The sequence below is a fragment of the Onychostoma macrolepis genome, chromosome 12, assembly GCF_012432095.1.
Source record: "Onychostoma macrolepis isolate SWU-2019 chromosome 12, ASM1243209v1, whole genome shotgun sequence".
Taxonomy (NCBI): Eukaryota; Metazoa; Chordata; class Actinopteri; order Cypriniformes; family Cyprinidae; genus Onychostoma; species Onychostoma macrolepis.
In genome coordinates this window covers 30720979-30748821 of record NC_081166.1, presented here as the reverse complement: position 1 = coordinate 30748821, position 27843 = coordinate 30720979, and the positions used below count along the sequence as shown (strand labels likewise).

Genomic DNA, 27843 nt, shown 5'->3' with positions numbered 1-27843 from the left:
AAACACTCCTACCCAGAAAATCAATAAATCTGAATGGAAATGGGCCGAACAGATTGGCACAAAGCAGCGGTTTTTCCAGACCACATAATGCAGGCAAATAGCATGAACAAGAAAACTGTTCTTCTTCTGTTTTTTTTCCCCTTCGGGAAGAAATGTGTTCATTTTGGCAGAATGTCTCCGTTGATTTGTCCAAATCCAAGCGTTTTCACTGGTGGTCTCCGACGGTGCTAACAGAATGAACAAACTGGTTTTATTTAAGTCAGTGTTTGACCTAATTAGGTCACGCTAACTAAATCTTTGAGTTAAGAGGTGCAGTATTTTCAGTGTGCATTTGATTGAATAAAATAAAGATTACTTTAGTATGCTTTACACTCTTTCAGCTTCAAAATTTCACATTTAATTCAAAGTGTTACTTGCTGTTTCTTTGTAAGTAAAGTAATGGTTCACCCAAGATTGTAAATGTGTTCTCCCTCAGTTCATCTGAGATCAGGATGAGTGTGTTTCTTCATCAGGTTTGTAGAAATGTGTCTCTGCATCAGTGTCTCAGCAATGGATGCTCTGCAGTGAATGGGTGCCGTCAGAATGAGAGTCTGATAAAAACATCACAATAATCCACACCACTCCAGTCCATCAGTTAACATCTGGAGAAGACAAAAGCTGAAACAAATTCAGCATTAAGATGTTTTTAACTCATTCTGACGGCACCCATTCACTGCAGAGCAAGTGATGTAAAGGGTGAGGAGGTTCTTGGGAGGACTTTACTAGCAATTTTTGAGTTTTTACAGCTTTGATTGTAAAGGGTGACAGAAAGAGAGAGAAGCAGTTCAACAAATGGAAATGCTTGACTATCAAACTGTCATTTGATTAAAATGTCTTCAGTATGAATGATTGAGAAAGGGCTGCTTACCGGCATGACCTCATCTGAGCGATGGCAGCAATTTGATTAATCACTGTATGTTTTAACGACAGTCCCGTAATGATAAGGGGGTCACTGAGAAGAGAGAAATACAGAATCTCCAGCTGTGAACACATGAATCTGTGTTTTATGACATGCTGCTCTGACCTTTTTAAATCGCCTGCTATATTTAATGGAAAGTGTTGACCTCAGGGTGCGTTACAGGTTCTTGTGAACAGCGTGTAAGTGCATGCTCTGACGTTCGGTTTCTCAAGCCGAGAGAAGAGAAATGTCAGATCTAACCATCTGCACTTAAAGCAGACGCTTTCTTCTGACAGCAAGAGCGAGAGTTTCCCCGCCGCAGGTGTCTCCAAACCCGTCTGCCTCCGTCTGCTCCGGTCTCGTGCTCGTTTGCGTTATTTGTTTGAAATGTTAGACACCGCTGGAATGTATTTTAAAGCGCCGATGCCATATTTTCATTGTTGGTCTGGCTAATAATCCAGTCCAGATGTGTCCTGATCGTCACTGTGCTTCTCTCCAGCTAGCCCGGGCTGGTTTGGCTTTGACTCAGTACTTGTTTGCAACACAAATACACACATGAAGCGGGCTCTAGAAGTCTGAGCTCATTGGTGAATATTCTGTTAAGTTATTACAATATTGTTCATTACAAATGATATCATCAGCATAAGAGTTTGAGTGAAAGTTTCACGCTCAAATTGTTTTAAACTCAGTCCATCTCATGGTTTAAATTTATTACAAATTATACTGAATGATCAGCATTTCAGCTCAACAAAGTATCCTCTGCAGTGAATGGGTGCCGTCAGAATGAGAGTTCAAACAGCTGATAAAAACTTGTGAAGTGAAAAACTGGCAAAATGTTTTTAACTCAAATATGAGTCTATAATCCATAATAACGCTTCCTTCAGTGAAAAAGTGCATCTGCTGTTGTCTCTCTCATCAAAATCCAGCCACATATTAGTTTAGAGCTGTTTTTGAACTATTTTGATCTGCGGATTTCTCTCCTGATTCAGACCAGAACACTTCTTCACTGAAGGAAGCGTTATTATGGATTATGGACTCATATTTTAGACATTAAAAACGTCTTAATGCTGGATTAGTTTCAGCTTTTGTCTTCTCCAGATGTTAACTGATGGACTGGAGTGCTGTGGATTATTGTGATGTTTTTATCAGACTCTCATTCTGACGGCACCCATTCACTGCAGAGCATCCATTGCTAAGACACTGATGCAGAGACACATTTCTACAAACCTGATGAAGAAACACACTCATCCTGATCTCGGAGTAAATTTAATTAAAAAAAAGAAAAGTATGTTAAAAGTATGTTAAGTCCAACAAAAATGCACATTTGTGCCTGATATTTGCTGAATATTTATGTGCTTATTAGAGTGTTACGTTTGGCACTTAACTGTGAGTAAGAAAATCAGACGCAGATCGAGTCTCAGTGTGATAATAACTGTGTGTGGTCTGCAAAATCACTAAACAATATGTAATTAAATAAAGCGTCGAAACAGATTTCTCAGCTGTACTGCATTGAAAGGAATCTTACTACACTGTTAATTATGGCTGCGCAATTTGTTCAATAAATCATATTGCAGATAGTTTAATAAACATAGCCGTTATAACAACAACGTGATAAACATCAAGGCTACAAAAACAGCAGTGCTTCACAATACGGTTTGCTCTTCCCCGAGAGGTGCTGGACCGCACGAATCCTCTGCTAGCGCCGTGTGTTTAGTGCACAGAACACTTTATTTGGTCATTAAAATAAAAACACGCTGAGGATGAACAGATCAGATGCCAGAAGAAAGAGATCTTGCTGACTTTTTCCCCCAGTGCTGCCAGAGCATTTTGTAATATTAGGTGACAGAGATTGAAGTATTTAAGCGACTGAACTATTGTGAGTAATTAGAAGCGTTAGTCGCTAAAATAAAGTTAACACCTTACTCCGCTCCGTGCCTGTCCTCTGATTGCTGTTTAAAGGGTTACCTGACCAAAAATTGATTCATCTTTTATGACTTTCCTTCTACGTTGAACACAAAAGAAGATATTGCACAATGTCTGGAAGGGATATTAAGCTCAGAAAGTGACCATAAAAGTGGTCAATATGACAATAAAACAAGCTACAGAGCAGAAATGAATGAGTTCAAACTATAGTTCACTTATCTTCTTTATGCTTCCGTGACTTGATTGCAACTTTGTTGCATTGTTAGTTTCTAAGTTAGTTTTTTGCTTCATGTCAGACCTTCCTTGGTGTATTCATGCAGAAATAGTGGCAGCATGTGTGTTAACCTCAATTATCCTCATTATCAGTTTCTCCTGCCGCTGCTTCTGAAATAGAAACGCTATCAGCTCCTGCATTAAAGCACAATGCCAGTCATCTGCCGGCGAGTTTCCAGAACAAGCTCCGCTCATAATAACTGCTCATATGAGCTGCGGAACCAATATGAGTTTCTGTTGTGATCATATTTAATATTGGTGGTCGTGCTCAATATCTCAACATTTGAAAAGAAACTACCGGTCACAGGTTTGAAAAGTGTAGGTTTTTTGAAAGTCTCTTCTGATCATCAAGGCTGCATTTATTTGATTAAAAATACAGTAAAAACAGTAATATTGTGAAATATTATTACAATCTAAAACAGCTGTTTTCTATGTGAATATGTGTTAAACTGTAATTTATTTCTGTGATGCGCAGCTGTATTTTCAGCATCATTACTGCAGTCTTCAGCGTCACATGATCTTCAGAAATCATAATAATATGCTGATTTTAAATTATATTATGCCAAGATATTTTAAATTGCAATAATATATAAGTTTTTACTGTTTTTTTTTTTTTTTACTGTAACTGTAATTTTGTTTAGTTATTCCAGATTTTTGAGCTATGTGTATATTGTTTTTATACTTAAGTTAACAGTTTCATTGTGTACTATCATTCATTATCATTCACAGTGCATCTAAGAGTAGCTGATTCCCTCTTGTTGCACAGTCTTGTGTTACTTTTCTCTAAATTGGCTTTGAATCACAGTTTGTAGTGTTTCGTCTGGCATCCGTCGGTTTGGTTCATGGCTTGGATGTCTTTGTTGAGGAATGTTTTGAAATCTGAAGAAAATGACTGGGAAAAGTGCTTCTGGAATCAAGGTCACTGAAGTGTGTGGTCAGTGCTGTGCTCTTGTGAGGTTAGGCTTCACTTAAAGCCTCCTCTGTTCCTGCACACACACACGCGCGCGCACACACACACGCACACACACACGCACACACACACACACACACACACACACACACGCACACACAGTTCTCCTGCTGTAATCTGTCATCAGCAGCTTGAGCTGAATCTTCTTCTTCTGTCTCATGTGGATTCCAGCTGTCATGTGATTGATAGATGTGTCCTGTAGTTGTTCACATCACACTGTACCTCGATCTCTGAGCGGTGTGTGTGTGTGTGTGTGTGTGTGTGTGTGTGTGTGTGTGAGCGAGCGCTGCAGGGATGCAGAGAGATCAATATGAGCTGAGGCTCTTGATTTAGAGAGGAATCACAAACATGACTCTGATATCAGAACAAAGATAACGTGATCACACAATGAAATCCAAACACAGCTCCCGTCTCTTGCACAACAGCTTATTCATTATCTCCGATCAAGCTCACTTTTATACAGACTACAAGTGTATTGTTTTACAGTTTGTGGAAGTTGGGAAATAATTAACCTATAACGGCGTCTTCTTTCACACCTCAGGCTGTGCTGCCAGCAGTTCGGTGTCTGATGTTACCTCATGGAAAAACTATTGATTTTGAACAGATTAGAATGTATTTCTGTCTGGAAGATCGTGAGAAGAGTATTTTGTATATTTGCGTGAGCTCTGCATTTCAAATCACGTCAGGTATATTTATGCACTTGATGCAATAGATTTCAGCTTACAATAGAAAGCAATAGAACAAGAAAAAAATCTGCTCACAATAGAAATAGTACTAAATATAAAAAATAAAATGTGTCAGTATCACATTCATTTGGACTCTTCCGTTTGTTCATGTTTTTAGTCACGGATGTCTGTATGGAAGCCCGTTTCCACCACAGAATAAAAATGTTTTATTATATCTCGCAATTCTGAAAACTTTCTCACAGTTCCTCGTTGCATCTGACTTTTTTCCTCTGAATTCTGAGTTTAAATCTAGCAATTCTGCTTTTTTTTCTTTCATGGATTAACAGTAAAAAAGGTAAATGCAACTTCTTACAATTCTGACTTTATTCTTGCAATTGCGAGTTTATATCTCACTATTCTGCATTTGTATCGCACAATTCAGAATTCAGAATTGTTAGATTAAAAAGTCACAATTTAAAAAAAAAAAATTCCATTGAGGATTTCCTCATCAAAGAAGGCGGAGCTTCAGAGCCACGCCTACTTATCATGCAATCGCCGTGGACCAATGAGAATTCAAAGCATGCAGCTGGAGTGAAGTTTCCTGCAAAAGTTTGCATTGGCTCCAGACAGACAGTGTTGCTGTATTATCTACAAAAAATACATTTATTAAAAAAGGAGCTATGTATAATTACACTTACATGTATTCAAGGTGTAGGGGAAATATTTTATTATTTTTACTCGGATACATTACATTTAAACTCATTGAAAGTGGGATAAAATGTCAATGTACCATATGTAGCCATAATTAATTAAAATAAAGTCAATTTTTTTTTTTTGGACACTCTTCTCATTGACCCCATTTTTATCGTGTGTGTAAAACCGTTCTCTTGGTTTTGCTGCACGTGTCTTCATTAGGAGTTCACAGTGCTCGTTTATTGTTCTGTTGTTATAAACGCTGATGTAATGAAACTCTTGCAACATGTCAGAGCAAATTACACCTGAGCTCATGGCTGCTTGATTTCCAGCAGTATTTATAATTTAATATTTACATAACTGCAGTTAGACTTTCAGCAATCATTATGTTCACTCCAACTTCACATGTCAGGAGATGAAGCCTGGTGTCCGAGCGTTTGACTGTGTGCCGTGTTCTTCATGCAGATTTAGTGTTTACTGCTTGGTTTATATTCCTCTTCATTACGATCGCTTTCCTCTCAAACCTGCGTTGTTTGTTTTCTTCTTCTTCATCCAGAGCTGTTTACTTCTCCGCTGGGATCAAAGAACATTTGTTGATGTTTCCATACTTGTTGACCAAAGTTGTAATTTAGCTAAAAACCAGGTCTCCTTCAGGTTTTAATATTTCTAAACTTACATAAAGAGAATATGATTTTACGTAACTTGAGGTTTGTGTGTCAGAGGACTCAACAGAGTGCTGTTCATTGTCTACAATGAGCACGGTGTCCTTTACAAACCTGATGCAATATGCATGTGTTTATGTCTGATCTGTTTATTCCATTGGCTGCTGATGCTCACCTCATGAGTTTAATATTGGCGTGTCCATATCGCTGTCAAGGACTCAATCATTCGAAGTCTGGTTCTCTTTGCGTCGTCATCTAATAACCGAGATTTACTATGCTCTGCTGAGGGATTTAGGAGTAATGTCCTTGAATATCGTCTCGCTAACCGTTTTCTAATGTTACATGGGATTTATCGCTGGCTCAGAGGTCTCTGGAAGCAGTGGATGTGGTTTGGCGTGAGTTCAGCGTTCTGGAGTTAAATCTGCTCTCGACCCCCAGCGGTGTGCTATAATCGAACGCACATGTGTTTCTGTACATTCAGTCTTCTAAACATTCAGCCATATAATAACACAATGAGGCAATTTATGATAAAATGCTGCCCAAAACCTTACATAAGCATCTCTTTCTATAAGAAACAGAAATAAATACACCCAGGATTTAAGCACTGAACCACAATTAAAAGTTACTATTTATATAATAATATTAAAATTTGAAAAATGGCACAAGTATATACAAATAAAATCATTACACTTCATGTACACAATTTGAATGAAGGCCAAAATATTCATGAGAAATTCTTAAAGGAATAGTTCAGCCAAAAATTAAAAATTTCTGAAAATATCCTCACCCTCAGTGCATCAGAGATCAGGAGGAGTGTTTCTTCATCAGGTTTGTAGAAATGTGTCTCTGCATCAGTGTCTCAGCAATGGATGCTCTGCAGTGAATGGGTGCCGTCAGAATGAGAGTCTGATAAAAACATCACAATAATCCACAGCACTCCAGTCCATCAGTTAACATCTGGAGAAGACAAAAGCTGAAACTAATCCAGCATTAAGACGGCACCCATTCACTGCAGAGAGAGATGGTCTATTTTCTCTTTCCATTTCTTTTTAGACAAAACTTATGAGGTAAATTTATGAAAAAATGTTCTTAAAAATCATTGTCATTAATTTCTTAAAACGTTGGATCTGCTCTTGTATGCACCTTTCAGATAACATTAAGAACAAAAAATGTTTTTAAAAGAATGTTTGAAACTTTTTTTTAAAGAAATGCACTTATAGGAACATACTTAAACTTCTTAGAATTTATGTGGGTTATTATATACTACATAAACTGCATATAGTGAAATGCTTTCTTATGTGTCTGTGGCAGCTTCTGTATTTGAAATCTTCACAGTATCACACAGTAATGATGCGCTAATGACAAAAACACAAATCTGTCCCATATGCCTATACTCTTGTTTTTGTCCCACACACGCGTCAAGCACAAAAGCGCTAGCATATGGCTGCTTCCTGACAAGCCTTTAGGTTGCTTCCTTCCATCACGAGGTTGTTATGTGTCGTTTTGTAATTACAGCTCGCTGTGCCTCCGGCGGTCCTGAGCTGTAATCCTCCAGGATTCTCCCGGTGAAGCCCACCATGTTTCAATCATGCAGTTCTAGCGTGTTTTAACAGCACAGGTCCCAGGATGTTCAGTTTAACCCTTTACTACCACTCTACCCCTGAACTAAATCACTGAGTCATAAAATAAAGAACTCTTTTACAAACAAACGATGAGCCACAAGAGGCTGTTACACCACTGACGGACACAAGCCCTGTTAACCGTGGTATAATCACTGTAACACACAGCCTGTAATGCTTCGTTACTGTATATATATATATATATAAAATGCGGCAACAGTAAATACACCAATGAAGACACATTTTAAATATTTATGTTTATTAAAAAGTCACGATGATAAACTGTGATGGGCTTGTTACGGTAACTCTTTTTGACACCAGTAGGTGGCGTAAGTGATTATCTTTATGAATGAGTCATTGCATAATTCACTAAAGCAATTTGTTCAAAACACAGATTCAAAATATTATGAACTATATAATAAGAATGTCCAATTTTTAGTGGAGCAAAAATTGACAAAGTAACTGGCAATATTTTGTCTAAATTGTAAGTTGCTCGATCTTAACTTCTTGATTACGTACCAATGCAAGAATTTACAGCTTGTCAAAAGGAAAATTTCATGATATTATAGAAAGTACTTTGACAAAAACCTTTTTGAAAATAATTCATGACATTTTTAGTGGCAATCCATTTAATCTTTTGTTGAAAATGGTATAAAAATGTTCCGAATCTTGCCGTAATAGGACACAATCTGAGTACTTTGTCCACACAAGGTGAATTTGCAAATACTATTTTTTCATATACTATATTTCGCCTGCTATATCCTAGGGAAGTATGCATATTCAGATGCAGCCAGGTGTCTGCCTTTATGACGGAGTCATTGAATGATTCACTCCGCTGATCACCTGAAGGAACGAAAACACCACTGTTGACATGCCTTGGTTGATTATTCTCTGGCTTTGTTTGGAATTATTTTCATTATCGGAGCAAAAACTGACAAAGTAACTGGCAATATTGTGTCTAAAATGTAAGTTACTCAATCTTAACCTCTTGTTTGTGTACCAGTGGCTGAACTCACAGCTTGTCAGACGCGATGTTTTTGTGGAAAACTCCTGTTTTAGTGTTGCTTACACAGGGTGGAGAGACAGAGACTTGTAGAAAGCACTGGAAAGTCAAATGCATCTTTATGATATTTACATCCTGGAAAGAGGTTCTGGTTACCTCTGTGCACTGGATATAGACCCCTGGTCCTCCGTCAGCACAGATATAGTCCTGCGGAGTGTATTTGAGGAGATAATGACATGAAGTGTGCTAAAAGCGTGGCTGTGTGTGTGAGAAGCTCTCGGTTGCATCACTAACATCAGGCGGGTTTGGGGACAGTAGCTCAGTGTTGATTCGACACATTCTTGAGTCTGAAAGGCAATCCTGTGTTGACTGATGTTTGGATTATGTATATGTATGGCTGTGTGTTTACTGTACTCCGGTAGACTGACGCATAGCGTGAGTGAGTTCTCTGAGAGCCTCAAAGTGTGCAGAAGACCAACAATGGCTGTCAGTCACCGGCTGTCACTAAACCTTGGGCCTGTATTCAGGGAAGCTGTAGTTATGTTGGGTTGGGAGAGAAACGTGTTTGAACACGAATCTATAATTCATTTTCCCAAGAGGGTGAAGTTGGTTCTTTTATCCCACAGGGAAGAAGAATCTCTCAAATCATGCTCAAGTCTGAAATTAAGAGTTCTCAATATGAGCGAAGACGTTTCTCATCCAGTGATGTATTACACATTCATTTATAGATCTGTTACTGCATGCCAACGGTTTACTTTATTCAAAATTATATGACTAGTGTTATTTTAGTTTCAGAGAGATAATATTATAGTTTATTCATATTTTTATTAATATTTAATGTTTTTTATATTTTCAGTTTACATTTTCATTTTGCTAATTTAAAGGTTTTGTAATATTGTTGTGTTTTTGTCGAAAATATCCATATTTTTTTTTATTCATTTTCTTGTTTTAGTTTAAGTTTATGTAAAATTTGAAAATTTTCCATAGAAAGTAGCTGAAATGCAGTAAGGTTTTTCTTTTTTAATATTTTACTTCATTTAACTTATTCTTGTATTATTTATTTAAATAATGTGTCACATTATTGTAAAGTAAGGTAAAACAATGTGTGTCTGGTTCAGACATACACTGTAAAAAAAAAAAAAAAAAAAAGTTGAGCTAACTTAAAATTTTAAGGCAACCAGCTTGTCGTTATAAGTTTATACAACAAAAATGTGAGAATCTCCCATAAAAATAAGTTGAGCAAACTCAAAAATCTGCAAAAAGTAAAAAATGTCAGGGTGATGCAACCATCCTGATGTGAGGACAAAAAAAAGAGTCATTAAAAGAAGGATGTTCTTAATTATTATCATTATTCTTAAAAAAAAAAAAAGATGAAATAATTTTGTTAAAATATTATAATGTTTTTTTTTTTTTACTTTGCTGTCAAATCAAGTCATGTGGTGCAACTTTTTATGACAAGGCAAGGTTAGTTCAGGATGTAAAATATCTCCCAAAAATGTAAAAATAATTACCACTCGACATTTTAAGAGCTATTAAGTGTACTGTTTTGTTGTAAATGGTGTAAGTAAAAGTTTTTCGAATCCAAAGAGAACTCGACACGTTTGTTTTTTCTCTTCTTTATCTGTCTGATTTGAGTGTACTGTGATTTCTGCTAAGAGAAGCATTAATGCAGTGTCCCTCCGCTGTATGTTTTCATCTGTTCGCTGGAGACATAAACACACAGGAGTTTTCCCAGAACTCACTGAATGTGGGATTCATGAGCTGCTAAATCAAGCCTTTCATTCCCACCAGAGGACAGAAATGGCCTTGTTGCCAAGTAATTGCGCGCCTGTAGTCCGGTCGCCAAAGTTTTTAGAAAACCTATGTTTAGAATGGGATGTAATTATGAGATGGCGGAAAAATATGATTAGCTGAGGGTGTTTCATGTACAGTAAATGGTGAAATTCTTGCGGTTGCAACTGTCTTGCAGGTTCTTATCTGTTTTAAGGGTTTTTTGAGCGCTAATTACAGGCTGTTATCTGCCAGAATAAGCAGTGAATCATGCTTGCTGAGGGCGGATGTACGTCATATGAATTTATCACATTTAAAACCTAAACTCAAGGCAAGACACACAGGTGAATATGGCAAGAGACAGATCTCAGCTGATTAATCACAGTACATTAAGACAAAATGTTATGTTTAAATATGCATTAATTTGCATACATTTCCAGAACAGAAATGTGAACCTTGAATAAAGCCAGGTTCAATATTCTTGTCCATTTTGTTTATATATGTGACCCTGGACCACAAAACCAGTCATAAGGGTAAATATTTTGAAATTGAGATGAAATACAACTATTTGAAAATCTGGAATCTGAGGGAGCAAAAAATCTAAATATTGAGAAAATCACCTTTAAAGTTGTTCAAATGAAGTTCTTAGCAATGCATATTAATCAAAAATGAAGTTTTGATAAATTTACGGTAGGAAATTTACTAAATATCTTCATGGAACATGATCTTTACTTAATATCCTAATGATTTTTGGCATAAAAGAAAAAACAATAATTTTGACCCATACAATGTATTGTTGTCTATTGCTACAAATATACCTGTGCTGCTTATGACTGCTTTTGTGCTGCAGGGACACAAAACATTTGGACATCTATTATTATTGCTTCATAAATCAGAAAATACACGCAATAGCTAGAAAACAAATTTCCACAATGTTTTTAAAAATAAAAATAAAAGACTGTAAAAACAGTCAGAATGTAAACAGGAATAAAGTGCTGCTGATGATTCCAGGCTCAGTGTATGAGAAAAAACTCACAGCCTTTAATAACATATATTATAACTGATGCGAATAGATAAAGTGTAATAACATAAACACTTAAATGTGTATTTTGGATGTTTTGTTTTGTTATGGAAGCAGAATTAGTTTTTGCCTGTAGCGTCTCGCCTGAAGTTTATTTGTTGTTTAGTTTATGTTGAAGTCATTCAGAGTTCTCAGACTTTTTTTGTCCAGAATCTTTATTTTTGGTTTCTCTTTCAGAGTCTGAGTCTTTCTTCTCTAATGTTTTCCTCCTCAGACGCGCAAACTGACCAAAGTGGAGCGGCAGCGCTTCAGCGAGGAGGTGGAGATGCTCAAGGGCCTCCAGCACCCCAACATCGTGCGCTTCTACGACTCCTGGAAGTCCACTGTGAAGGGCCACAAGTGCGTCCTGCTGGTCACCGAGCTCATGACCTCCGGCACGCTCAAAACGTGAGCTCCAACCTCTCACAGCCGCACATATCATAAAGCTCACCTGAGTTATCATTGACTCGTGAAAATGAATTTGAACACTGATATACACAAACAAAGTTTTTGAACAGTGAGAATTTTAAGTCTCTTCTGCTACCAAGCCTGCATTTATTTGATCCAAAATACAGCGAAAACAGTAAAATTGTGAAATATTTGTACTATTTAAAACAGCTGTTTTCTATGTGAATATGTGTTAAACTGTAATTTATTTCTGTGATGCGCAGCTGTATTTTCAGCATCATTACTGCAGTCTTCAGTGTCACATGATCTTCAGAAATCATAATAATATGCTGATTTACTGCTCGAGAAACATTCTGATTATTATTATCAATAATAATAATATAGATTATTATAGAAATTAATACTTTTATTTAGCAAGGATGCATTAAATTGACCAAAAGTGATGATAAAGACATTTACAATTTTACAAAAGATTTCTATTCATCAAATAATCCTGAAAAAAATCTACTCTAATAATAATAATAATAAATGTTTTTGAGCAGCAAATCAGAATATTAGAATGATTTCTGAAGATCATGTGACTGGATATCACAGGAATAAATGAGATTTTAAAATATATTCAAATAGAAAGCAGTTATTTTAAATAGTACAAATATTTCACAATATTCCTGCTTTTGCTGTATTTTGTATCACATAAATGCAGACAGCAGAAGAAACTTCTTTCAAAAACATGAAAAATCTTACTGTTCAGAAGCGTTTGACTGGTAGTGTATTTCCCATAATTCCTCAGGTATCTGAAGCGTTTTAAGGAGATGAAGCTGAAGCTCCTGCAGAGGTGGAGTCGTCAGATCCTCAAAGGACTTCACTTCCTGCACACTCGGGCCCCCCCCATCATCCACCGGGACCTGAAGTGTGACAACATCTTCATCACGGGCCCCACGGGGAGCGTGAAGATCGGGGACCTGGGCCTGGCCACGCTCAAGAGAGCCTCCTTCGCCAAGAGCGTGATCGGTGAGACACTCGAGCGCTGCTTTCTCTGGAGTGATCTTCATCCACACTGCATTTCACGATTCTAATTAAACATTACATTTTACATTCAGAGTTTGCACCTTTAGCCACTAGGACACTTACAGCTTGAGGTCCTTCCCCCGTCCTGAAATAAAGTATGTGTGACCCTGCAGCACAGAAGCAGTCATAAGCAGCAGCTATATTTGTAGCAATAGCCAACAATACACTGTATGGGTCAAAATTATACATTTTTCTTTTATGCCAAAAATCATTAGGATATTAAGTAAAGATCATGTTCCATGAAGATATTTTGTAAATTTCCTACCGTAAATATATCAAAACTTCATTTTTGATTAATATGCATTGCTAAGAACTTCATTTGAACAACTTTAAAGGTGATTTTCTCAATATTTAGATTTTTTTGCTCCCTCAGATTCCAGATTTACAAATATTGTCCATGGTGACAAAAAAAAAATCTCAATTTCAAAAAACTGACCCTTATGACTGGTTTTGTGCTCCAACCGTGTTTTTCTAGCTCAAAAACGCAGTATATTGTGGTAACTGTTGTTGGTGGCGTCTGAGCTGAACTCCTGGTGTTTAACAGGAACGCCGGAGTTCATGGCTCCAGAGATGTATGAGGAGAAGTACGACGAGGCGGTGGACGTCTATGCGTTTGGTATGTGCATCCTGGAGATGACCACGTCAGAATACCCGTACTCGGAGTGCCAAAACGCCGCGCAGATCTACCGCAAAGTCACCAGCGTGAGTTCAACCTGCTGTTGATATCTCTGTGATTTAGCGTGATTAATAACTCAATAACTGGATGACTTGGAAGTTTCACAATTTTGGGTTCTGTACAAATTTTTAATGGTTGTTGAGCAAGGAAGCATTAAATTGATCAACAGTGAGAGTAATGACATTGCATTTAAGTCATTACATGTCTGAAAACTAAAATCATTTAATAAATAAACGTTAACTAAAAGAAAATATTTTAAATATATATTTTATTTTAGCTAGTTGCTTAGGAAACTTTTATTTTCATTTAGTACTAAAATAACAAACTGAAATAAAAATGTATAAAAAAATATATAGACATTGTTAATAATAAAAATGACAAATGAAAATAATAATATAAAAACAAAAACTAACTTTTATTACTACAAACTATAAAAAAATCTCAAAATGCTAAAATGATACTGTAAAATATATATATATATATATATACATTTCAAACAAATGTTCTTTTGAACTTTCTATTCATCTGTGAATCCTGAAAAATAACATGCATCACAGCTTCCACAAAGATAGTAATGTTTTCAACATAATAATAATAATAATCAGAAATGTTTGTTGAGCAGCAAATCAGCATATTAGAATGATTTCTGAAGATCATGTGACACTGAAGACTGCAGTAATGATGCTGAAAATACAGCTGCGCATCACAGAAATAAATTACAGTTTAACACATATTCACATAGAATATTATATTGTAATAATATTTCAAAATTTTTACTGTATTTTTGATCAAATAAATGCAGGCTTGGTGAGCAGAAGAAACTTTCAAAAACCAAATCTGTGCGATTGCTGTAAAGCAGGTCTTGTTGTTGTGTATTCCCGTCCATATGTCCTCAGCATGAAACGTGCCGTAAACACCCATCTTTCTGTTCCCCTCCTGCTTGTCCTCGTTTCCTCTCTTTTCCTTAAGAGTGGTTTTTGAGCAGAGCTTTAAGACTCTCGGCTTGGGTCTGATTAGAGCTTACGGCGGAGCTTGAAATACCCCCGTCTGGACCCTGTGTTATGAAGCCCAGGGCTCGTCTCGTTTGAGAAAGACCCTACAGGTCACACGCTCTCAGAGAGGTCAGCTCTGATTATGTAACTCGTGAGGAATACAGTATGCTCGCTTATCTGCGCCTTATTGCATTTGGAAACTTTACCTCTAAATTACATCAACGTGTGTTTACAGAAGACAGATCTCCTCGATGTAAACCAATCAATCAATGAACAACTATTTTGAACCGCTTCTGTATACATGAGTATATCTGTTCCTAGAAAACGTATTAAAGTATTTTTAGCCGCAGCAGAGATGTTGTACAACTCCAATTACAATAAACTTCTGCAGCCTTTCAGTAGTGTTGTGATTGTGCATGTCAGAAAACACGTTTATGATGTTTTTAAACGAATAGCTGAAGTCGACACACAGTTTATGTGGATGACGGCAGCGGTTTGGGTTTATAGGCCCGCTCTGAAACGGCTGCTGGGTGTTAATGACAGAGTCAACTCAATGCTTCATGATGCTCACGCTCTACAGATATTACAAATATTAATTCTCTGAAATCATAGCTTAACCTCACATTACTGAAGACTTTAGTGTAGTCAAGCGCTGCAGATCAACATTAAACCAAACACATGGAAGCGCTGTGAAGGGTGTTTTACAGTTAATAATATTACAGTGCTTTATTAAATCTTTAAGTGGGTTCAAGGTATTAATAACAGATTAAGCTAAAAGAGATTCTATTATTAATCATTCACAATAGTCTTATAGTACTGAAAGTTAAAAAGTGCTCCTACAGATTTTTTTTTTTTTTTTTTGCAATTTGGATTTTTTTCTCAGAAATGCGCAAAAAAAAAAAAAAAATGTCAGAATAGTGAAATATAAATTCGCAATTTTGAGAAAGTCAGAATTCTGAGGTCAAATCTCATAATTCTCAATTCATACCTCAAGTTTTTTTCTCATAATTGCAGAAATAAGGCTGAATTGTGAGGTATAAACGCAGAATTGTGCAGGTATAGCAATAGCAATTAGCTATTTTATTTTTCTTCCCGTGATGGAAGCAAGCTCCCGCAGCTTTACCGATTTAAACGTCGGATTGATGAAAGGCGTTATTAAAAGCGCATTAAGCCTCTTTGACTGATGCTCTTCTCAGACTTTGTCATTTGTGTCCATTTCTGCTGTTTTCAGGGTATAAAGCCCGACAGTTTCTACAAAGTGAAAGTTCCAGAGTTAAAGGAAATCATTGAAGGCTGTATCCGCACGAACAAAGATGAAAGGTGCTTTATTGATTTTCCACTTTGAAAATGTTCTTTAAAAGTGATCTGGTGCACAAGCAGGTGCTTTTTACAAATAAAGCAGCTTTAAACTACTTATAGATTGGGATTTATTTCATAGATTGAGTTGATATCTGATATCTTTCTGTCCAGATACACCATCCAGGACCTGCTGGAGCACACCTTCTTCCAGGAGCACAACGGCGTTTACGTGGAACTGGCCGAGGAAGACGATACGGTCAAATCCAGCCTGAAGCTCTGGCTTCGCATGGACGGCACCAAGAAGCTCCACGGGAAGTACAAGGACAACAACGCCATCGAGTTCCTGTTCGAGCTTTACAAAGACGTGCCGGAGGAGGTGGCGCAGGAGATGGTGAGCGTTAGCGAGGATCTGAGGCGTGGCTGTTTCTCATCTGTTTTACTGTCACTTTAAACACTAAAGCAGATATTCCCCTCCGGCATCAACAAAGAGTTCACAGAAGTGCACAAATGTGTGGGTTGAGATTCTGAAGCTTTGAGATTCTGTCACAAAGAACTATTAAGCAAATAATGTGTATCTTAGTAACCTACCTGTATTTAATAGGTGTTTACTGTACCTGTTACCACAACACAAAACATTTCATATCATAAACTAATGGCAGTGAAGCACACTTGATTCTCACGAGCGTAATCTCCAGACGCTTTCATTCACGTCTCAGTGTTCACAAATGAAGACATTTTGCTTTGAGTTTTAGCAAATTTTCTAATTCTAATGTCATTTCTCACTACTGTAATGCTATTTTTATGTATTTTTTAACAATTATAATAAGAATTGAGAATGTGCTTTACTGTCACGAAAGCAATGTCAAAAGCTTCATGAATTCAATGTTCAAAAATAGTGTTGTCACAAGACCAAAATCTACCATTAAATTTAACGGCTCTCCTTACCGTTTTCAGCAGAAAAACTTGCAAAAACTATTAGAACTATTTTATCTTAAATGTCTTAAATGTGTGTTTAAAAAAAATAATAATTAAAACATTATCATGTAAATTATTGTTAAATTAAGTAAAAGTTGCATTAAATAGATCAAATGAAAAGTTAGTAATAAAATGAAAGAAATGGATTTTGCACTTATTTAGATCTGTTTTTTTGGCACTAATTTGCAAATATTTACAGAACAGATCATTCTGTTTCATTTTGTTGACATATTGGAGTTAAAGGTTTAAAAAAAAGGGATTTTAGATTTCTTTTTAATTTTTTTATCACACTAGTAAATACTGTCAACAGCCAGAAGAAGAAAAAAAAAAAAAATAATAATAAATATATATATATATACCCCCTCGATAAAAAACGAATCTGAAGATAAAAGCCTTTACAAATTTATTTTAATTAAATCTACATATACAAATAGATAAAATAAACACTTAAATGAGTAATTTGGATGTTTTCTTTCCGCTAGTCTGAAAGAAGACCATGTTATTGAAGCAAAATAGCCCAAAATCTCAAAATTGAAAAAAAACCAGTGCCTGAAAAAACACGGTTTTGCCCTTAGTCTTTTGCCTTAAGCAAAATATCAGTTGTTATTATTTTAAATTGTAGGCTGAAATGTAATGCAGAAATATTTTCTAGACTTGATTCTCTTAGTTTTTCCTCTGACTTTCCGAGCTTTGCTGTGTGACCTTCACAGTGCTGGTCAGTTCCAGCAGTCCATCCTCACTCTCTAGATTACTGTCAGTAATGTAGGGACAGAACCGAGCTCTAGACCTCCTCAAACACACCTGAGTGTGTATCTGCTGGGTCCCTGCTGTGTGTTACACAACGGTTTCAAGGGCAGAACGTTTTAATCATCAGGTGGAAATGTGAGAGCGGGGCCGAACGAGGAAGACAGGCACGTGACCGGCGATAGAACGGCTTCAGGAGCGTGTTGTGAAACCGGAGCCTTTCTCTTGAAGACCGGACCTTAACAATTAATCTTTTATCTCTCAATGTGTCTGATTTTCATCAAGGACAAATTTATCATCGAGTCACATCGACGGAGGGTTATCACGTAATCTGATTAGCTTCAAGACAACATTGGCCTGCATTGTTTCAGTGGAAGCACACTGTGCCAGAGTCGAGGGAAAGGTTACCGAGGTCTCATTTTCATAAACTTCACGCCAAGAAAAATGTAGACTTAGATTGACGAAGAATGCAGAATTTGTTGGCGTCAATAACAAGCCACCACGCTTCACCCTAGCATGCTACTTTAAAGGAAGAGTTCACTCAAAATTAATTGTGTTCTCCCTCAGTTCATCTGAGATCAGGATGAGTGTGTTTCTTCATCAGGTTTGTAGAAATGTGTCTCTGCATCAGTGTCTCAGCAATGGATGCTCTGCAGTGAATGGGTGCCGTCAGAATGAGAGTCTGATTAAAACATCACAATAATCCACAGCACTCCAGTCCATCAGTTAACATCTGGAGAAGACAAAAGCTGAGACACATCCAGCATTAAGATGTTTTTAATGTCTAAAATATGAGTCCATAATCCATAATAACGCTTCCTTCAGTGAAAAAGTGCATCTGCTGTCGTCTCTCATCAAAATCCAGCCACATATTAGTTTAGAGCTGTTTTGTCTTGTAAACGCTGCTTGATCTGCAGATTTTCTCCTGATTCAGACCAGAACACTTCTTCACTGGAGGAAGCGTTATTATGGATTATGGACTATTTTAGACATTAAAAACATCTTAATGCTGGATTAGTTTCAGCTTTTGTCTTCTCCAGATGTTAACTGATGGACTGGAGTGCTGTGGATTATTGTGATGTTTTTATCAGCTGTTTGGACTCTCATTCTGACGGCACCCATTCACTGAAGTGGGTTTTATGGAATCGTGTTAATAATTGAGAGCACAGTTCCTAGTGTAGTCACCATGTTTCATGCAAAAAAGAAAAAGTGTGATTTGAATTTGATTGAAACCATATATCGTCATACTAATGAAGTTCTACTCTTCCTAATAAAGTTTGATCTTTTCCAGGTGGTTCTGGGGTTTGTATGTGAGGCAGACTACAAGCTGGTGGCCAAGGCCATGCGAGACCGCGTGACGGCCATCAAACGCCAGCGAGAGAAACACCGGCGGATCGCAGACGAGCAGCAGCAGAAGAAGGAGGGAGTTTTTGAGGAAGAGCCTGAGCTGCTGTCGCCCAGATCCAGTGCTCAAGGATCTGAAAGCCCCGCCCCTTTTCCTGTGCAGACCCCGCCCACTCCGGTACTCCCAGAGCCCATGTGGTCTCCCGTTACCGGCTCATCGGATTCTGGGATTAACGGCAGCCCAGCGGAGCCGGAGGAACCGGAGGCAGACCAGCACTTCCACATCCACCACACAAGCTGCTCCTCAGCAACCTGTACGTTTACGTGATTACAGTAACAATTAATCGCGATTAATCGCATCCAAAATACAAGTTTTTGTTAATGTCATATATGTGTGTGTACTGTGTATATGTATTATGTGTATATATATATATATATACACATACAGTGGGTACGGAAAGTATTCAGACAATTCTGTGTTTTTCTGTCAATATGGGGTGCTGTGTGTACATTAATGAGGAAAAAAAAAAGAACTTAAATGATTTTAGCAAATGGCTGCAATATAACAAAGAGTGAAAAATTTAAGGGGGTCTGAATACTTTCTGTACCCACTGTGTGTGTATATATATATATATATATATATATATATATATATATATATACAAGACACACACATGCAGTATATATTTTGAAAATATTTATATGTATATATTTATATTCATATAATTTAATTTATATATAAATATATTTAATATATAAACGTAAAATATTTTTCTTAAATATATACATGCATGTGTGTCTATTTATATATACATAATAAATATACACTACACACTCATATATTATGTACATAAAACTTTTATTTGAAAAACTTTGTTTAATGGTTTGGCAGCACTAGATTACAGTAACGCTGCTATTGAGTAGCGACAGACCGATACATTAGTCAGGCGATACATTATTACTTCATTATCGGTCATTGAAAAGTCCATTTTGGTAAAGCACTATGGATATGTAACAATATTATTAATAGCGTGATATTGCGATAGCAAAACATGGTCACATGACGATATGAAACGATAGGTCTTCCGGGTAAAAAGTGAAGTTTTTAAAATATATTTAAACGTCTTATACTAAAATAAAAGGTATTTAAAGTTGTGTTTTGGGTCATTATGCTTTGGCGTAGAATCTGTCAAACGAACTCAAGCCGAAAGCACAATATAATCCCTTCAAGTCTGTTTTCGCTGCGTGTTTCAAAGCGAAGCTGCTTGCTTCAGACGATCAGCTGGTGATCCGGTGTTTTCCGCGTCTCAGAACGGCTCTGTTCACACTGAATGAATGCAGTCAACTCCTTTATTACACGTTCTGTGAGTTTAGCGCGCGTTTGGGACGCAACGGTCACCAGTTCTGCTTTATTTCAGCAGCAGATGATTACAGCGTTTCACTAGATTTGTAGCGAGACGTGTTTTTGTGCCTGTTTTCACTGAAGCTGGAGTTTTCCTTCAAGATAAAAGCTTTAGTTGCAGCATGAATTACTGACAGCGAGCGGCTTAAATGCAGCCCAAATTAAAAATATCTCTTTCAAGTGTAGAAATTAGGAAAGAAGTATTGTAATTCCCCTACTGTAGTGTAAAGCAAAAATAATACACCTATGAAATATTAATTCTCATTTATTTTACAGTGCAATTGTTTTACAATATATGGCTATTACTGTCATTGTTGTTGTTATTATTATTATATTATAATTAGTTTGGCTTCCTAAAACACCAGTGTGAGTGTAATTTAGACCGAGACAGTATATCACAAATCAAAAGAGGGTTGAGTCTCAGTCAATTCACTGACTTTTTTCTGACTTAGGTTTTCTTAGTTAAGAACATGGGTTGCAGCTCTTAATTTTGAACTCTCAAAGTGCATTAGATAGCATAATTTAACTTTTAAAATGCACATTTTCATTTTTTACCAATTCTTAATTTGTCTTTTTTTAAATATCGCAATAAACATCATATTGTGATATTATCGTATCGTGAGATTTTGATATCGTTACATCCTTATAAAGCACTATTTCAGCTGCACGGGTTCTAGACGTTTAGTGAGCCTCACATAAACTGCATTGTGCAGTGCCCTACATTTTCCTCAATGTTTCTTTCATGGTGTGTTGCGTCCAGCAGCTCTCCTCGATCTGGAAACAGCACGGCACAGTCAACCCACGTCCACAAATAAACTCTTTTTAATAGCCAGTGTGTGCTTATCAGGCTTACGGCCGTGCAGTTCTTCGCTCAGACTGAGGAGAAACTGCAGAAGAAGGACACTATGATACGAAGCAGTAGATTTAACTGTTATACTCCTACATTATGTGCAGGTTAACAGCGAGTCAAGGTTATTATAGTGAAAACTTGCTGTTAACGGAAATATAATAATATAAAATAAAAACTTTTTATGTCAGCTAGAAACATAACTGCGGTGTTATTTTGGTATCGTTGAATTAATATTAATTTAACTTGATGTACTAAAATAATGAAGCGATGCTAAAATAAAACTGCCGTGAGTTGTGACGCGCTCCGCTAACGTCTTTCCGTCTTGTTTTCAAGGAAGCGAGAATCCTTCTTCTGAACATGAGCGTGAACACAGCATCTGCTTTAAGCTTTTAACCCAGATCGATCCTGTTGTGATCCATGAATTCTTGTGTGCTTTGATCCAACTCAGCTGATATGTGAGGCATCCATGCTATTTATGAACACTAAAGACAGCAAGAAGAGTTTTTACTTCCGTAACATCATGTATTTCTGAGTGATCTGATGCACTGGGGATTGATTGGATGGTGAAAGAGTTTTTAATGAAAGAATGCAAGGACAAACAGGATCCGCAGGGATATCTATGAACTGTTTGTCTCTGTGTTTCTCCAGCGGACTGTGAGACGGACGGATATCTCAGTCCCTCTGGTTTACAGGATGCTCCCAAAGCTTCGAATGGCACCGTCAGCTGCTCTCCAGTCCTCATCCCCCAACAGGCCACGCCCACAGAGGCCCCGCCCACCACCGCTCCACCAATCCCAGCTCTCCGTTTCCCCTCAGTGAGTTTATAATTGGTTCAGTGATGTATAAGGATTTTCAACAAACACAAAAATAATATCTATTGCAATTGTTCAAACATTAAGAATGTTGTGTGCACATAAATTCATATTAGAATTTTAATTAAGTGATTTTAGTGTTTTTTTCATCTCAAAATGTCAGTTGGTGCGACCGTGATTTATCTTAAAATTTATTAATTTCCTTAACATGCATAACATTTTTTCAAAAGTTCTCAATAATTAAAGTGTTTAGAAACAAAGTATTTAAATTTTTTTGAGTTTTTGTAAATAATTGTTTATTATTTATATTTATTTTAATTCTAAAATTTTTAGAACAAAAATATGAGAATTATTTACAAAAACTCAAAAAAAAAAAAAAAATTTAAATACTTTGTCTCTAAACACTTTAATTACTGAGAAGCATTTGAATGAATTAATTTAAAGATAAATCACGGTCGCACCAAGTGACATTTATTAAAGCTATGGCCAGTTCACCTAGATGAAAAAACACTAAAATCACTTAATTTAAAAGTTTAATATGAATTTATGTGCACACAACATTCTTAATGTTTAAACAATTGCAATAGTTATTATTTTTTGTATTTGAAAAATCTCAAGTTTGCTTGTCAAAAATCCTTATACATCATTGACCCAATTGCAAAATTGGCCTTGTTTGATCACGATTTAAACTCAAGAGAGGCGATTAAACATAATTTATGCAATTTACTGTGAATGTGTGTCTTTGATGTTCATAGTTAATTACTCCTGTTCCTTAATCTTCCCTCAGAGCATTGCTGTGTCCACTAAGAGTGAGAGAGGACCGCTCAGCCCTTTCTGCTCACCTGTGGACAGGTAAAGACCTCAGCTCTTCTCTCACATCTTCATCCCGTCCTCTCGTCTTTCGTAACAGAGCACATGTCCTATAGGATGCTGTTTTCACACCACAGGGCTCTTGGACGCTGTCCCTAGCAAATGCCTGCCATTACAGCATAGTTTTCCACTCGTAAGAACTTCACGTTCCTCAGCAGGCAGAGGTCTTTGAAAAAGAGCCCGAGTCTGCCAAGCGGTAGGCTGGCTATAAACGTTTGTGGGCCTCGTAGGAAGCCCAGTGTTTGGATAAAACAGAGGCTTGTGTTGGTAAAAGACCTGGGAGACACAATTAGCTCACAGAAACAAGCTCAAAATGGACCGAAGTCAAACACGGCCTCAAACTGTGTGTGGAACTTCAGCGAAGATAAAGCCAATCCAAATACTGCATCGCTCTGTTTTTTCTCTTTAGCGATGTATTGGATTTCCAGAAAACAGTGCAGTTAAAAATACATTTTGCTGTCCAGCTGTATAAAAAGAAGTACGATTTAGTGTACTTTTAAAAAGAGTACTTATTACTGAAATAGTAGTATACTTTAAGAGCAAACTCAGTGTAATGATTTTGAACACTTAATTGCTAATATTATTTTGTATTGAAATATATTTTTAAATTGCACATTCAGAACATTAAAAATATATTTACTTGAAATGTAATATCATATTAAACCTCTACAGTTAAAATTACAATCAAGTACTTACATGTGCATTAGTATGTACTATTAAAGCATGACAAACAATTAAAGCATAATGATTTAAAAGAAAAACTTACAAACTGACGTTTTAAGAAAAAGTAAATCTTTGAAAGTAACTCTTTAAGGACACTTAAGTGGCCTTTTATTTCAATTATTTATTATCTTCAAGTATGTTTTTTGTTTGGTTACACTTTATTTTAAGGTGTCCTTGTTACAGTGTAATTATACATTTAAGTACTTAGTAATATTAATTAACTACATGTACTTACTATATGGTTAGTGTTTGGCTTAGGCTTACTTGCATGTAATTATACATCATTTATTGTTATTATAATAGTAAGTAAATGTAACCTGTAACAAGGACACCTTAAAATGAAGTTTTTTAGATATACTTGTAAGATTTGAAGTTGAACGTGTTTCTCACAAGGTTTCTGGATGTTACTGAGGATGGAGAGCTGTGGGGTTAAAGGCCAACAACTAAAAGGAGGAGAGATACAAAGTTTGTTGAGCTACTTCAGACTTGTAAAAGCTAATAAGCGGGAACACAGAGCTCATTAAATGCACCATGTTCCCTCAAAAACCAAATATTAAACAAATAAGGGTGTTGAGATGATGAGAGAGGCAAATTCCTCAGTGGTTTGTGCTTAGTGAACCGTTTTTATGGGCTCTGTTTAACTGCAGGTCTTCCAAACACCCGTTTACTTAACATGATGTTCACATTTGTACTTTTATTAGTTTACTAGGTTGTGCAATGTAGTAGTCAAGTTGATTTGACGTTAGCATAACAAACTTGATGTGAACAAACTTGGTGTGTTTAAATCGTATGTGTGCATTAGTTTGCATGTGTTATGCATGTGCACACAGATATTTTCCTGCAGTTTGGAATATCAGGAGTGCAAATTCTATCCTTTTGTCTGTGATTTGTCATGTATTTCTCCTGGTGATGTCTGTCTTCACAGTTATGCTTCAGATGTGACGTCAGGCTTGAGCGACGGCTACGAGGGACTGTCAGACAGAGGGAGCAAGTTTGCCAGCAGACGGACAGCAGGGAAACTGTTTAGGAGGAGAACGCGCTCCCGTCTGCGCATTACAGGGGTGAGGATCATTATTTTTAATAACCCTAACATTTCATCCGGTCACGTATTCATCAAACGAACTGGTGTTTGACCGATATGGGCTCTTTAATGTCTGATGCTGATACCGATAATCTTAGACAGCAGTGAGACAGATGGCGATATAAAGCTTATATACTGTATATTATTTCACACTGTTTCATTTTAAATGTTGTAAATGCTGCAATGCTATTTATAATCATTTGACATGATATTATTTACAAAAATAATTTGAAAAGCAATCATGTGAAAAAAAAAAAAAAAAGGTTTAAACTTGATGAAAAAGTAAATGTGTTTTATTATGAAGTTAACAATAGTGCTGTCAAACGATTAATCACATCCAAAATAAAAGTTTTTGTTTACATATGTACTGTATGTGTACTGTGTATATTTATTATGTGTATATAAATACACACACATACAGTATATATTTGTAAAATATTTAGATTTATATATGTACGTATATTCTTATATTTTATATTATATATAAATATATTTAATATATAAACATAACATATTCTTCTTTAATATATACATGCATGTGCTTGTATTTATATATACATAATAAATATACACAGTACACACACATATATTATGTAAACAAAAACTTTTATTTTGGATGCGATTAATCGCGATTAATTGTTTGACAGCACTAGTTAACATCATTCTTATTATAAAAAGTATAACTAATTTATTATATTATAAAAATATTATAATATAATTTTGACAGTTCTTAGAGCAGTCAAAATAAAGGTCCCACTTCCTAAAGTTATCAGCCAAAGAAAAAACCAGATGCCGATAATAAAAAAATGCCAATATATCGGCCTTGAGAACAAAACCTGAACTAAATAAAGCTGAATAACGACACTTTTGCATTCTGCGTATAGCTGAATTGAACTTGTTACACAGTTATTGAACTGAACTGAATTAACACTGTGACTTGAGCTGTAAATACTATTGTCTTTTTAGAGTTGCTTTACAGCAGAATTTGGATTTTTAATATAATTGAAGAAGTTTGCATCACTGATTTGTTTTGAAACAATGTGTTTTATAGTGTTATAGAAAAAAAGTGACTTGACTTGCCGATATATCGGTCGAGCACAACGCTTAACCGCCCACCGGTCCGTTTCACTCTACTTCTAAAAACAAATGGCAATGGCGTGGAATGATATCGCATGTGAGCTCCAGATGTTTAGCAGTTGTCTGTGTGTGATCATTCTCTGCGTGGGTGCGGTTTGTCCTCTTTCGGCTTGCATTGATTAGCGTTCAAAAGGCCAGAGAGACGTAAACAACAAACACACAGTCAAACACATCAGCTCAGACACTCGCAAACCACTTCAGTCAAAATCTATGAATGGCAGAATATTTGTGTGTTGTTGGTCACAGGTGTCTGATAAAGTGGACCGGGTGGTTGAGTGTCAGCTACAGACTCATAACGATAAGATGGTCACCTTCAAATTTGACCTGGATGGTGACAATCCTGAAGACATTGCTGCGGTGATGGTAGGTGCCTAAAATCTTAAATGGATTTGTCTTTTTTCAATCGATCAGATATTTTGCCTGCTTTAGGGTTCCCCTCTCCTCTTCTCAATCGTTTCCTGATTAAAGCCAGAACGTCCGAAAATCGTACTTATAAAAACAAAGAAATGGCAGGTTTTTTGTCATTTTTGTTTTCCACTATTTATTTATTTATTTTTGTTCATATTTTTTGGTTTCATTTTTCTGTAAGATCCCTTCAGTCAACAAATAATTAGTGCAATAACTACATGTAAACTAACAATACATTTGTTACAGTATTTATTAGTCTTTGTTAATGTTAGTTCATAAAACTACAACTGTTCTGATTTTTTACTAATAACTGTTATTAGTTAACATGAACTAACAATAAAACAGCTAAATGTTGTTAACAAATGAAACCTTATTGTATAGTATTACCTTTTTTTTAATGTTTTTCTTTTATATAGCAAAGCACGATACATGATACACATGCACAAGCTGACATTTTTCTGTCACACATCTGAATATTTCAGAGATATTTTGTTGTAATCTGACGATCACCCACTGATCCAGACATCTGGTTCTGTTTGTCCCTCAGTAGACGACGCAGGAGAGCAGTTGCATTTCTGTTTTTACTGATGTGGTCTGATGCAGGGTATAAGCCAGATGGCCAGATGTGGTGATAGAAGCTGTCACTTCTCAAAAGCTACAATTATGTGCAATTTACATACTAATATCTACACTTTAGGTACTAATATGTACCTTTTAAGGTGCTTAATGCTTATACACACACTTCAGGTGTTAAAAAGGTGCAAAGGTGCACCTTTTGACACGATACTGACCCAGTGACATCTTTATTTCTGAGGGTGTAAATCTATTACAGTTTGTTCACCATATAGAAAAAATACTTACCATTAACAAACAGGTTTTATGCAACAGTGTTTTTCATTTAAAATGACAAACATTTTTACAGTGTAGTCTGGTCATGAGTATTTTAAAATGTGTGGTGTTTTAATTTATAATCCAATTACAAGTAATTCATTTTTGGAATCTGATTTTGTAATCTAGATTATAGTCAGCACTGAAGAAGGAGCAGCAGTGTGTTTCAAAGGCGTTTCCAAGAAATGAATTGAGAACCTCAAAACAATAATAAAATTGTGCCTTTACCAGTTCAGTCAAAGGATAAATAGAATATGAATTAACTGCTGTCATGTTCCATGTGATGGACACCTATTGTCTATATGAGCATCTGCATGTGTGTGAGTGTACGTGCGCGTGTGTGTGTGTGTACGTGCGTGTACGTGTGTGTGTGTGTGCGCGCGCGCGTGTACATGTACGTGTACGTGCGCGTCTGTGTGTGTGCGCGCGCGCGTGTACATGTACGTGTACGTGCGCGTCTGTGTGTGAGTGTGTGCGTGTGTGTGTGTGCGTGTGCATCTGTCTGTCTGTGTGTGTGTGTGTGTGTGTGTGTGTGTGTGTGTGTGTGTGTCTGTGTACGTGCGTGTACGTGTACGTGAGTGTCTGTGTGTG

At 36.5% G+C, this 27843-nt stretch overlaps 1 protein-coding gene across 1 annotated transcript in view; it reads left to right on the top strand.

Moving 5' to 3' along the window:
- Positions 1–27843, top strand: part of wnk4a (WNK lysine deficient protein kinase 4a) — a 55226-nt gene that overhangs the window by 7988 nt on the left and 19395 nt on the right. Inside the window, 10 exon segments of the mRNA XM_058793555.1 lie at positions 11811–11983; positions 12774–12994; positions 13596–13753; positions 15951–16039; positions 16190–16409; positions 19029–19395; positions 21982–22148; positions 22933–22997; positions 24664–24799; positions 26203–26319. Coding sequence (XP_058649538.1) covers positions 11811–11983; positions 12774–12994; positions 13596–13753; positions 15951–16039; positions 16190–16409; positions 19029–19395; positions 21982–22148; positions 22933–22997; positions 24664–24799; positions 26203–26319 — 1713 coding nt within the window.